The following is a 14,530-nucleotide window of genomic DNA, read 5'->3' as shown; positions in this document are numbered from 1 at the left end:
GGACATGAGGTGCTTCGCGCACACTGTTAACCTGACTTGTTCGTTTCATTGGAAATCCATTGTGGTGGTGTTTAGAGCCAAAAAGATGAGTTGTTGACTTCCCAATATTTATAGACTTGATTTGAGAGAGAGAGAGAGAGAGAGCGAGAGAGAGAGAGAGAGAAAATCAGCAATGGGTGACTTATGGAAATATCCTGGGCAAAGATGTTTGTCTTTTTTGTTCATGTATTTTAACTTTCATTGCTCTGAAATACCTTGTCAATAATATATTGGTATTTTGGGGGCCTATTCAGGAAGAGGAAGGGGTCGAGGCCGGTTCAGAAATGATGGTGAGGAGGAGGCTGGAGGAAGGCCCTCTGGACCAAGTACTCTTTTTGACTTCCTGGAATCGAAGATGGGTGTTTTTTCCATTGATGGTAGGTAAAATTGTGTCATCCGCCTCCTGGTTTCAGATCTCAGAATATCACATGGATAGACAAAGGCTATTGAGTTGAGGGAATTATGAACCATTTTGTTAATTTGTACTGTTGATCAATAAAACAAATTTCTGCTCCCTTACGGGGCAGCACTAGCTCAGTCTGTATTGGGCTCTAGAATCTGAGGACAAGGGTTCAAGTTCCTCTGCGGACGGAAATTTACAAATGGCAACTAATTTAGTTGGTGGAGAGATATTAGTCTGCTTTCTGCCTACTGTTGGGGTGCCCTCAAGCAAGGCATTATACGAACCCCCCAGCTCAAGTGATGCAGCATTCTTTGTACACCTCTTTCACGCTGAATCTCTCCTTGCATGCCTGCATGTATTTGATCTTGTTCTATCTGCAACACAAAATATACATCGGACTGGGAGTTGCATTTCTCCTTCCAATATCAACTAAAAAAAGACTGAAGAATTACTGATTGTAAATCAAGCAATTGTCCATTCCATATTAATACTGAAGGAATCACCATTTAACAAAAACACATTCATGTATTATTTTAGACATGCTCTTTGATATAATGCTGTCGATACTCTGATATTTATGGTATTTTCTTTCATTTGATTGCTCTATTTATTTGTTGCAGAGTCAAAAAGCCAGGCTCCTCAGAGACATGAGAATAAAGATAATTGGCACGGTTCAGACTATTACCCCAAAGAAGCCTCTCACACCAAGTTCACCTCACATAATGATCATAGACAAAAAAAGGGTGACAGGCCACCCCGCTTCCACAGGGACACAGACTTTCCCAAACCAGGGCAGGAGCCATTCTCGAACTGTATAAACCCCCAAACTTCATCAGTCCAGCAGTGGAGGGGCCAGGATGGGTTGTCACAGGGACCACCAGACAGACAACCGAATGACAAGAAAGAGACTGATGATGAGCATATTATTGCCTCTTCCTTTACACCATCTTTTACTCGTTCCAAGGAAACTCAAAAACAGACAGAGTCAGTTGGATCATGTCCACAGCGATCAAGAAATGGTGATGGTGGAAACATGGCTGGATCATTTCTCCGGAGAGGGGCAAAGGACAATACACCCTCATCTAAACTGGCGAATCCTTCAGGAAATGACAACCCAAACAACTTCAGACGAAAGGGGAAAACTGACCGACCCGACTACTTTGGGCGTCAAAGGGATAGTGTTCCACCAAACTCGAGGGGAGGAAATTTCAGAACGTCCTGTGAAGTAGAAATGTTACAGGATTCACAATTCTTGACAGGGTGTCCATCTAATTACCAAAATGGAGATGTGGTGCCTATAAGAACTGGGCCAATCAAGCCAACAAATACACCTGGTCCTGCCCATAGGGAGCAACCTCCTAAGAGGAACAGTCATAATAATCCTGGTCCCAAAAGAAAGTTTGGGCAAGGTAAAGGTCAAGGTCCTCGAGGGATAGTGAAAATTCCTAATGTAGGTCAGACATGGAAACCTGGAGATCAGTGCCTTGCTCTGTACTGGGAAGACACTAAGGTATGTATTGTTGTATGCTCCATTCATTAGAACCTCAGAAATAGATGCAGGCTACATATGTCACAAAATTCACTTGATTCTCCATCCCTTTGTTGTGTAGTAGTAACAGTAGTTCTGTCGACATTTGGCTAATAAAAGGAAGTGAGAACATTCAAGAATGATGCCTTTACAGATATTTAAGGATACATTTGGAATGGATCCACAAATGTGCAGTTAATCTGTATGTGCATGTATCAGTAAGTGTGTTGACAGTTTTCTGCATTTGTTGAAATTAACTGACAATTTGCTTTGTCTTGACATGTGGAAAAGTTCTACCATGCCACAATAGATGCCGTGCATCCATCAGGCTCTACAGCTGTAGTTGTGTTTAGTGATTATGGAAACTGTGAAGAGGTCCTCCTTCATAACCTCAAGCCTATTTCTGCTGACATCACGGTAAGGTGAAAATCACAAAGATAAACTAGAAAATTCCAGCTGGATTTTTAAATGTGCCATATCTGTAGCCCTGTTTTATTTTGAATTGTGAACGATTTATTGAGAGATGGAGTGTCCCTCAAAAATAGCCTTGAACTCATTTTGGTCGAGGGCCATATCATACAACAGTTCTAGTTTATCCTCAGAGAGTCGTGATGAGTCTGAAAATCATCACTCTATGACTCTAGAAATATATATTCACCTCATCTTACATATGCACAATTGCCCCCTGCGTTTGATTATAATATAGTTTTTAATAACAAATTAAATTTAAAATCAGCAGTCATGGAAAATAGTTGAAACCAAATATGTGTACAAGTACACAACTGTTGTTCAATTTAAATTGAGAAGGGATTTGGTTAAAATAATGCTTGTAATATCTGTTGAAACTTTAGATTTTGGTACAGAATTTCTGCTAAAATGAAAAGAACAACTCCATTTGGGGAAAACATTCAGTAGACAAATTTTTTGCTAAAGTGGGCCACATACAATGAAGTGACGGGCTGGACCTGGGCTCAGGCCTTAACTTTAATACCTGTGCTCTGAAGCATTTTTAACTTTGGCTCTGGCAAAATAGACATTTTTACAATACTAAAGCTAAAACAAAAGTGTCTTATTTGAGACATACATGTCTACCATTTCATCAAGCAGTAGGTAGTTGGAGTTAATTTTGTGGCCATGGTTGCAGTTTTTCCCCTATGTTTTGAGTGATTTTCTTTGTGCACCCGCTCTACCTGACACAACGCACAGCAATGGGAATTCCTGTCACAGGCTGAATTTCCTCTCCACCTATGACTTGTGGTAGGAGGAAAAGTTGACATTTTCCAAAAAAAACTTCAAAGTAGACAAAGAAATGTGTGAACATTAGGTTCTAACCATGTTTGCCACTTACAGTAGACACACATGCCTGAAAAAAAGAACATGGTGATCATGTTTTTAAGGCCTCCTCATATCTCCAGTTTGAAAGTCTTTTTTGTGTGTATTGTCACCATGGTTACATAAAATGTTTCAATATGAGTATATCATATGGTGCAATCAAGAAATTTTTTATATGTAATTTGTGGGGTTGCTTTCAATACTGTGCATTGTATTTTGGTTGAAAAAATGGGCAGAATAAGACTTGAGTATGAGGAATAACATGGGATGCTTTGCTTAGCAAAGCTCTTCTGCTTAGCAGTTAGAGGTATTGCATTGCTCCGCAAGCAGGTCCATAATAATGAAATTCCAAGCTTAAGCAATATAATGGAAAAACAATGAAATGAGAATAACATTTAATCTAACAAGCCTCAACTCTGTTAAATGCACAATGTCAGGAGGAAGAAGATGGTTACTATGACAGTTCCCTAGAGTTTCGCCGTGGTGGTGATGGACAGCCGAGGCGCACAAGACCAACACAACAGTATTACCAGCCACCGAGGGCACGAGATTGATGTCAACGTTTACTCTGGCTGGTGAATTAATATGAAATTGCAGGGTCTTCCCCTTAGTGGTAATATTTTCTGTAAATGTCAGTGTTTATAGACTGTATGAACTACACTATGACAGTGTTCTGAACTAAGGAAGGAATTTTTCATCCTCACAATTATACAGTCAAGGATATTTTTCTAACCTTGTGTTATTGTGTAATACACATTAAAACAGCCCAAAATCAACTTAGTGTATTAAATTAAAACCCTTCCTGTTTAAATGTTCAACACTAGAATGAAGCACTGAGTATAGAATATATTCCATACTTATTCGATGCAATTGGAAATGGATAAAATGCATTTTGTGGTAATTAGCTTCAACAAATGATTATTTCTCAACTCGTTAGTGTGCTTTTTCATTAACTTTTTGCTGTTTTCACCAATCCCGAGTTTTTCCTAAACGCAATGACATTGAGGACTTTTCAAAGGGCTTACAATGCAAAAATAAGAGCAAAAACTGACTCTGAGCACTTGATTTTGTTCAGCTCAATTACTGTAAATGTTGTGAAGGTTTCTTAAAAGGATGTATTGAAATAAAACCTAATGTATCTAGTACATTTGTTGCATTTTTAATTATCAAATGAAACTAATGTAGAATAAGAAACCTCAATGGGTCTTGGCTATTTGTCGCACTGCTCATTTGAAGCAGCACCACGCTCACTCGTTTGTCTTGTTCTTTGAAGGAAATCCCACCGTGTAAAACAATCTCTTCCCCTGTAATTGAGATGGTTGCACTGCAGAGATATCATTTTGCACATTACAAAAGGGATCGTTCTTCAAGCGTTGCACACATGCCACTTGTACTGTGCAAGGGACGAGTTTTACACATGAAGAAATATTCTGCACCTTGACTCCAATTCCACCTCCACCTGCAGCAGGAGACAAATGGACAATGCACTAGGGTTCAGTGGAGGTTGCGGTGCTATTCTGTATCACTGGTCCAATAGATTTGGTTTATTTTCCTACAGAGGCGCCAAGATGAATAATGAATGTGTGGTAATATGGAAACCAATCCAAGAGGAACTGAAAGTGAAGCTATTCAAAGGATTTGGAGGACTGATTATGTCACACTGTCCATATCTAGTACAGATTTTCAATCAGACCAGTAATATTTTTTAAAAGTTAATTTTAAATGATTTTATTAATATAACAATTTGTAACAATATGAACACCCAATAGATTAGTTTGCCTGAATTAAAAGATAAAGACTTTCAACAAGTCCTTTTGAAACTGTGTTTGAAAATAAGTGGATTTTGATCAAGGGATTCTAAAGTGCCAGACAATAAAAGTTAAAAAATCAAGTAAGTATGGTAATTATTTAAGAAACAAAGAAAAGGGTTTCTGTATTGCTACATTATTTCTTGTTAACTACAGGTGCAAATATATTTTGTATTTAAACTAATATTAACAACTAACAACCAATCAATCAAATTGAATAAACAGATAATATTAATATCTTAAATCGCCATTGTCTTCATTTTATTATTGTTTGAAATCACAATGACCTTATTCTTGTTTAAAATTACCTAGATTTTTACTGAAGTTGATGCTTTGTTTTCTCACGGTCTGCCAGCCTCTCACACAGGCACCAAGGCAATAAAAAATAAAAAAATGATAAAAATGATCAAAGAAATGTGCAGGAAATTGTCCAACAGTGCAATGTTTTAAGTGACAATCTATTTGCAACTTCCTAGGTCCTAGCTCCTCTGTTTACATGCTAGATCCTCCCTCCAGAAATTCCATCGAGGAGCAAGGATATTGACAGAGGAGCAAGGCGGAAGGAAGTAGTAATGTTCGGGGGAAATGAGACAATTCTTACTCAATTACTTCATTTCATGTGGACGTCTATTAAAGATGATGTCATGTCATTGACGCGTGTCACAAATGAAGTGCCTGCATGGCTGAATTAGTACTATCACAACAAGTGTCCCCTTAATGTTTTATGTTTAAAGTGGGATTAAATTAAAGTCAAATATAACCAACACTTACTCTTCACAAATTTGCAGACGCAAAGACGATCGGGATTGGTCTTTCCCAAGTCCGTCTCCACCCCCACCCGGCACAGCGCATATTTGGAATGACTCGTGAATGTGTAAAGTATTGATGTGTTGCCTATGTATTACCAACCTCTTCATCAGCTCTGCAGTTTGATAACCTTTAAAGCTACACATGAAATGCTTTGTGCCCCTCTAGAGGAGGCTAGCCTTTCCCATATTAAACTTTTGCTCTGCATGCATGCGTCCCACCTGATTCCTTATTCTCATATACCTTTTCATGGCTGGCAGCCATTGTCTTGCGTTTTACCTGACCCTCCATCTCCACCAAGGTACCTTTGTGGGAGTGATATCTGAACCCTGTGATCCCCTTTAAATGTCCTTTCTCGTGCCATTTGTACATCAACTCGAACAACACAAACCTTTCTGTCCCTTCTGAAGAACGAAAAAAAAAGTAGACCAGAAACGAGCTTGCATAAGTCCCTGGAATGTATTTTTTGTTTGCAGATTTAAAGCTTTTTGTTGCAAAGAAAAAGTGCTCTAGGATTAATTTGATTGTAAAACTGATGAAGTTAGTGTTTTACTGTCATGCAACTGTTTTTTCACTCCACCTTCTTCTGTACATTGTCAGAATATACTATAATATATATAAAATGAGTGATCAAAATCTAAATACTGTAATAGATTTTATTTCCGTACACACAAATGCATAATAATAAAATAATAATGATAATAATGGCTTAGTTTTACTCTAGTACTTTTCAAGGCACCCATGGTCACTTAACAGTGACTCATGGGTTGATTAAAATGGATCTAGTGTACATGTGCGTGTGTGTGCGTGCGTGTGTGTGTGTGTGTGCGTGCGTGCGTGTACTGTTGAACTTTATGTGGAAATGGAACCATAGCTTGGAGCATGTACTGTTGAACTTTATGTGGAAATGGAATCATAGCTTGGAGTCCAGAATTCAGGAGTATGGTGGATGGAGCAGCAGTTAATCTTTATTTGGGATTTCCCCAACTGTACTGATAAATGCGTCAGGGGCCACAACCAGAAGCTATGGCTTGTCTGTGTTTAAATTGTGTAGGTTTAAACTCATCCAGGTTCTTATGACAGACAGGCAGTTGACCAATAATGGCAGGGGGATCTGAGTTTGGGTGTGTGCTGATGAAAGGTCACTCCATGCTGGTGGATAATCTGATCTAGGGTTTGCCTGGAGCTATGGAGAGTGACCAACCGTTCTGTTTGATCGGTATAATTCAAACCAGGAAGTAACTGTTCTATTCCAAATCACTTTTGGGGTGACAAAGAAAATGCTGCTTTTGACACGTTCACAGGTGCACAGAAGTTGGTGGACTTCTTGCAACACAGATGTGAAGCTGTTCTCAAAAACAGTGTTTATACAGCTAAATACTAGTTCAGTGATTAAGAACAAAGCTAAATATTGAAACACTTTTTAAGTTTATCCAATAAATGATTGACTTTGTAAAGAAAAATGCAGATGCAAATTTTTTTTTTAACAGTCCAATATTACTTTTTCTTCACCTTGTGATGAATAGAATGCACAGTGTTCCCAGTGCATTTGGGTGTATCATTGAATTGAGCTATACTCGCACTGCTAGCACGGCACTGCATCACACTGCTACAGTATTTAGCTAACTATTTATGCAATAAGCACACATAGGTAATGAGCAAACACTGCATGTAATTTTGTTAGTGCTCATGAATGTGAAATAAATGCATGTAAACTTTTTTTGTCCACAATAAAGCCCACCCAACCTTGTGGTTGATGTCCATGTGGTATTGCATGCAAACAAGTGACTTCATCTGAATGCTTTGTTGGCATCTCTTCGATAATGCTATTTGAATTGCAAAATGTCACTCATGCAGTGAAAATTGTAACCGATGCACTGATGGAGAAAAAACAGAAACATTTGCATAGAAGCAACCAGATGTTCCATTGACCTGGGCCACGATAGCTTACCTCCTTTGAATTTGGTTTCAAACATGGCCTGCACGTTAAAAGAATCTGAGTTTTACTTTATTTTTTTACCTCGCTTGGGACCCGGTGTAACTGCTGAGATTTATTTTATTCATATTTTTTAAATAAATAGAAATCAGTCCATCTTTGGTCATCACTAGCATCAGTGTGCTTACAGGGTTTAATTGGCATTATGACATTCATTCAAGAGAAAAATAGCCCTCTTAAACAGTGGGTTACAGAAAGCTTGTAGAACATGTATTGTATTTTATTTATTCGATACCTTTGGCACGCAATCACATTTGATGCATTGTTTTTGTGTACATTGTTAGGTGACTAAAATGATTACTGTAGTTCATTAATACACTGTTTCTTTGAACTGTATTATTCCAATATTCTAAACAGATTCACTAGACAAAAACATTACCTTTTAATGACCTCATAATACCCATTTAACCGAATGATGCAACAATAACATAGGAACAACGTTTGGCAGGGTTTAAAACTTGTGTTGTTACCACAGCAGAGAGGTTCAACACATTATGAGCAAGGTACTGGCTGCTTGTCAAGTGGTAATGGATGTTTTAGTGTGCATTGGACCGTGGCCTACTCAGGTCGCTCCTCCAACACTCTGCTAACATTTGTTGCCAAGTACTTCATGTGATACTCATAACACATGACAATATAATGATCAAACAGTGCCTGTTAGTTTGACCATAGACTGTGTTGACGAAGGGTGAGTGATGAATCAGCAGCTGGATATTGATCTTGGCCATTGCAGGATATGGGTCTACACAGCAAAGCAAACAAAGTAAAGCACCTCTCCGTCACTTTGACTGTCCCACTGTTGCGGCACTTGATGGCTCCGACGCCACATGCAAGAACTATTGAGTCCAGGTAGTGTGATTTCTTTTTTTGTTTGTTGTCATTAGCGCAGGTCTGTTTTTGTGTAACTCCCTGTCTACACTGTATGTCAAACCGAATGATGGGTAGTTATTCTTCCAGATAAGTTTCCATTGAATTTTGATTTGAAAAGCCTGCGCATGGATGAAACCATGAGCCATCTCCAATCTAATATCAAATTTGAATGAAATTTGCTATATGTCCATCCATCCATCTACAGTAGCTCTACTTATCTGAGGTCAGGGCGCGGGGGCAGCAGCAGGGAAACCCAGACTTCCCTCTCCCCAGCCACTTCGTCCAACTGTTCCGGGGGGATCCTGATGGTTCCCAGGCCAATTGGGAGACAAAGTCTCTCCAGCGTGACCCCAGTCGTCCCCAGTCGGACTCCTCCCAGAGGGATGTACCCAGAACACCTCACCGGGGAGGCGTCCAGGAGGCATCGTAACTTCGACTGGAAAATATTTTCCTGATTATTACTGACCCACGTGGAGGACGGCCAGTGGGGTGGTTGCTCTTCTGACTGGGGTGACTTACCACGTAGTTAAGCTCGCGTCCTCGTCATCAAGTGAGTGCCACCCCTTGGAGAATGTCGCCCTTGGCGACTTCCCCTGTCGCCCATATCATAAACCGCCACTGATCCAGACACACTTTTAATCACTCAATCAGGAGTGGGTATAGACCCTTTTTACCACTCAAATCTTTATTAATAAACTTAAATTGTTTTAAACAATTGTATGCTTACAACTGAACAGTTTGGCGAAGGCCCTCTGTCTCACATAGTATAGACAGGCATTAATAGTCACATACCTCTTTAGTGTGTTTAGGGGCTGATTTGGTGTGGGTCTCATTGTAAACTCATTCTGCTATCTTTCATCCTGACTTCTATGTTCCATGAAATAAGCCTTTAGGCATCAAAGCTGCCATTCTAGGCATCTGTTGTGTGTTTAGACACAGAACTAATATCACAGAAGGCAGGAGGCGTGACTGATCAAACTGACTACTGATCAAAGGAATGCGAACGTTATTCCAGAGCACGGAGCAGTCTCAGGTGAAGGTTTGGAGGAGAGTTTTTTTCATTGGGCTTGCTTGGTGCAGTGAGTGTAATTAAATGAGGAGACAGTCAATTATCTTTAAAATTTATATATATAAACATAAAATAATGAAGATTGTAAAGAGGAATTTGTTCAGACCCTCTGTGATTAATTTAGCCTTTGGTCTTTTGAAGTGGCAGACTAACTGAAATGAAACCAGATATACTGTCTTTAGAAGTTTTACTTCTCTGTGGTCTATTGGAAGGCTGTGAACCTTTTCATGTTTTTAGTTGCCTTTTTCATTACGAACTTGACAGTATTCACTCTTCTATTCACCACCTTTTTCAGCATCATTGTCAGACTTGGATGGCTGTTAGTTTAGTGTTTTGTGTTCACTTGGTAAATCCACCAAATCCTTCAATGCTTTGATCTTTTACTTTTCAGAGTATTGGCTTATGTTTCGGTAGAAGGCCCCTTGGAGATTTCACAGCCCTGAAAAAGTTATGGTTTATTAACAGTCACATACTGTACACTATTTTAATCTCCTTTGTGGGTGGAAAGTCTTCACAAAGACAAGACATCACAAATTATTTAAAATATAGTGTTATGTGGCTTGAGGTAATCTAAACCTTATATTCATATCTTACTGAAGATAATGTAGTATTACTTTTATTAAAAATATTTAAATGTTCTCATCTCTAATGGTGTAGTGATGCATTTGCCTGACTTCGGCACGGGCAGCGCATGTTCAGTTCCCACTCAGTGACGGTGTGAATGGTTGTCCATTTCTATATGTGCCCTGCAACTGACTGGCGACCAGTTCAGAGTGTAGTCTGCCTTTTACCCGAAGTCAGCTGGGATAGGTTCCAGCAACCCTGAACAGGATAAGCGGTATTGAGAATGGATTTAACTGCTCTCGCCAACATTGAGCACAAAGTCTCACAATGTCAATTTAAATTCAGATGTGCGCCAATGAATAGTCCTGTGAATTTAGATGCCATCAATAGAGACTGGGACAAAGGACTTTAAATTAGTGAAACCTGCTACAATTGAATAACAGTCGCTGCAAAAAATGGTGGTAGGTTAAAAAAGGAAAAAAAACAGCCAAAAGAAAGCAATGATGCCCATGCATACTAAATTAGGGTTCAGGGTGTCATCTGTGCTAATTGCATTTGTCTGATGAAGCACAGAAGGATTAACCTTTGAACGGTAGTAATTGCTATCTAACCGCCTTAAACAGAGATGTTGGGAGTCATGGCACTTCTCTATTACTAACGGACTTTTATAACACGGTTATTTATATGCTCCTGTTCGTCGATGAATGTGGATTTTACAGAAGCATATGGTGAAGAGTGAAATGTTCTCTTAAGTTAAAGAAAAATGAAACTGCAAGCAAAATAGTATTTTTCACGACATTCAGGTTCAGTAAATGTAAACTTGTTATATCCCTGGCGTCCGGCAGAAACCTTGCATTTCCAAAATTATCACTTATCAGGAAAAAAACGCAATGTTTTTTGAGCCGTTAACATTGTATCAGCAAAGAGAACAAGCAAATTCCAACACTTTATACTGGTCAATAATTTGTAAAAAATTGACCAATAGTATTGTAGCGTTTATTGGGGGACATCAAATTGTGCGTAATTTAGAAGGAAACAATGAGTTGGAAGCGGCGCCTGCGTCACTTCCGGGTTATCGTAATTTTAAATTACAGCGTTATAAAAGATATTTGATAAATATGGGGGGCACCACGTCATATTTTTACAAGTTTAACTTGAGGCGAAATGACGAGAAACCTTTATAATCAGTCTCTTATCGGAAGATGGCTACATTCTAGGAACTTTGAGTTCTAGACTTTCTAGAGGTTTCGTTCCAAGCCCAAACACATTTTTAATCAATGCAAGTGGTGAATTTTAGAGAAAATGTAATAATGTAAAGGGGTTTCTACAGGATAAAACGCAGACAAACACAAAACAAACAAGGTATCTACGAACATTGGCAAAGGAATTGATTTGTAATGTGAGATGAGCAGTATGGGCGTGTAGTTAATGCATATAGCTGATGACACCTGGTCTCGTTAATATACCCAAATATGCACTAATCCGTACTTTTAGTAGACCGCAATCTTGGACTTGTGTGTCTGGAACACGTTTGAAGCCGGCGGGTCAGGCTCCCGAGTGTTCGGCCGGCCTGGTCCGCACCTTGAGCAGGTGTATTTGATGGAAGGGAGGGAGGAAAAAGAGGAGGCCGACGAGGTCTCAGGCAGGACGTGTCTCGGGTGATTTCGGAGCGGGCGCATTGCGTCCGCCTCCGTTCCCTCCAACTGAGTTCGGGCCCCCAAGCAGGGTGGCTCGGAGCGCTTGCAGGAAGCGCCAGCCAGTGGATCGTCCGATGTGCGTCCTGCCTGGCGCGGTCGTCGGCGAGTTGGTCGGAGTGACCAAAAAGACTCCAAAAACTTCTCAACTTCTCCCAGCTCCGGCCCCTTTTATGGCCAGAGCGGGTCAAACAGGGGGGGTGTACCCCCTCCCCTTCCCCCCTACCACCCTCGCGAACACCGAAGGGTGTTATTTTTCCATTCTAGGATTATTCTGTGGTTTAAAACCAGTGGAATAAAATATGTATTATTGGATTTAAGATAACAATGCCATTTTCCCACCCTGCATTGTTCCACGCTCATTCTCTTTCAATCCTGTAATGAATGTTTCAAATGTTATGTGGTGTGGAGAACATTACTATTTTCATGTGATATTTCTGGCGTCGGGTGAGACATTCCATCTGGCTCAGTTAACAACAGATTTGACGTTAGACATTCAAGTTTGCAGCAATACTGTCACTAATGGCGTTAATGTAAAGTTCTTAAAATATTGACTCCCAGTCGAGTCACAGACTGTCTTATGAACCCCTGTCTGTATTGTCGTTCAGTCGCCCGTGGGTGTCGCTGTGGCCTGTTCCAATTCCCGAGTAGCAGCTCTCAGCAGGGTGGAGGCGTCGCTGCCGGTCCAATCCTTCGACTGTCGGGGAGTTAATTAACTTAGCGTTAGCATCCGTGGGTCTCCCCTTTGAAGTCTCAGGCAGACGTGATTCACTTATCGTCCGCATGGCAAAGCAAATGTCTGTGTCTTGTTGAAGATGGTTTATTGTGTTAATCTGTTTAGATTCTGCGTGTGACTCTGGTGTTACAGTCTACCTCGGCGGGGAGCGGCGGTAGTGCGAGGCTGGGGTGCCGGGTGGCATCTTTTGCGTGGCATGTCCGCTATAGTACGGAGCCCCCCTGGTGCCAAGGTATGAGAAAAATAAAATTCATTGATAATCTGTTCCCTCAGTTTAGTAAACTGTACCCTCAATTTAGTAAACCGTACCCTCAATTTAGTAAACCGTACCCTCAGTTTAGTAATCCGTACCCTCAGTTTAGTAATCCGTACCCTCAATTTAGTAAACTGTACCCTCAGTTTAGTAATCCGTTCCCTCAGTTTAGCTAATGTCTGGGGCTCCGTATACCTACGTATATCTGTCAAGTGAAGTAAATTCTATTTGTATGTTATATTCTTACTCGTGTGAATTCTGTGTATAAATTGTCATGTCGTGATATATCCTACATCCCATTTTTTCAACTGAAAGGCAATATTGCTGTAGTTCGAGGGGGTTGATCATTATATAGCAGTACTAGCAGGACTGGCTACAATTAGCCTGCGTGTTTCCTAAACACAGTACTAAATTGAGGGTACAGATTACTAAACTGAGGGTACAGATTACTAAACTGAGGGTACAGTGTACTAAATTGAGGGTACGGATTACTAAACTGAGGGTACAGATTACTAAACTGAGGGTACAGTTTACTAAACTGAGGGTACGGATTACTAAACTGAGGGTACGGATTACTAAACTGAGGGTACAGTTTACTAAACTGAGGGAACGGATTACTAAACTGAGGGAACAGATTATCAATGAATTTTATTTTTCTCATACCTTGGCACCAGGGCGGCTCCGTACTATAGTATTATTCATATGTAAAAAAATAAAATAAATAAATAAATATTAAATCGACCAAATTTAAACAGGAGGATTCGACCCAACGCCAGCGATATGTTACTTTCAGTATATGCAGTATAAAGACTATTACTGAAGGATTAAAATTATGTTATCAAATAATATGTTGAAGGTCCCCTATTTTGGCTATTTAGACCCATACGGTGACTCTCTAACATGGACTTAATATAAAAGTGTCAATTTCATTTAAAAACACATTGGTTTTGTCATGTGTGTCCAGAAAAGGCCCCTATGACAGCTGCTTCTGTTTGACCCAGTTTTGTATCCACTTTGTCCATATTTGCCTACGACTGCTCCATTTCATCTAATTGGTTGTCGCCGTGTAGAAGACCCACTTGTGAGAGCACACGTTTTTTTATGTTGACAGCACGAGCTCGGGATTGGAAAGGGAAGGCGGAGAGCTTCGATAGTGACGTAGATAAGCTTGAGAAATTGGACTGACCTTATTTCAGGCCTCTCAGCAGAAAAACGTTTGGACGTGGACGATTTAAATTGATATTTCATGTGTTTACTGAGGCACCATAGAGACAATATTACATCCCAAATACTAGAAAAAGTTGGTTTGGCAAAATACTGGACATTTAAAGTAACAGACCTGAAGTCTGATATGCAAATAACAGGCAAAATCGATAGGCACAAGAAGAGTTAAAATTTACCATAGTGCCATTCCTGTTCATCCATCTATTT

General features: G+C 39.9%; 1 protein-coding gene across 4 annotated transcripts in view; it reads left to right on the top strand.

The window, feature by feature from the left end:
• tdrd3 (tudor domain containing 3) overlaps window positions 1-14,530 on the top strand; it is a 58,705-nt gene that overhangs the window by 37,630 nt on the left and 6,545 nt on the right. For 2 of the 4 annotated variants that reach the window (XM_061762847.1, XM_061762822.1), the window contains exons 10-13: window positions 294-416; window positions 1,063-1,952; window positions 2,262-2,387; window positions 3,740-4,447. In XM_061762847.1, coding sequence (XP_061618831.1) covers window positions 294-416; window positions 1,063-1,952; window positions 2,262-2,387; window positions 3,740-3,856 — 1,256 coding nt within the window. In that variant the 3' untranslated portion in view covers window positions 3,857-4,447. Of the gene's footprint in view, window positions 1-293; window positions 417-1,062; window positions 1,953-2,261; window positions 2,388-3,739; window positions 4,448-5,898; window positions 7,977-14,530 lie in introns of those variants that run through there. The other 2 variants (XM_061762841.1, XM_061762831.1) reach the window with 2 other exon arrangements.

Source organism: Phyllopteryx taeniolatus, chromosome 2, assembly GCF_024500385.1.
Source record: "Phyllopteryx taeniolatus isolate TA_2022b chromosome 2, UOR_Ptae_1.2, whole genome shotgun sequence".
Taxonomy (NCBI): Eukaryota; Metazoa; Chordata; class Actinopteri; order Syngnathiformes; family Syngnathidae; genus Phyllopteryx; species Phyllopteryx taeniolatus.
The sequence above is the reverse complement of the archived record's forward strand: the minus strand, read 5'-3'. Positions and strand labels throughout refer to the sequence as shown.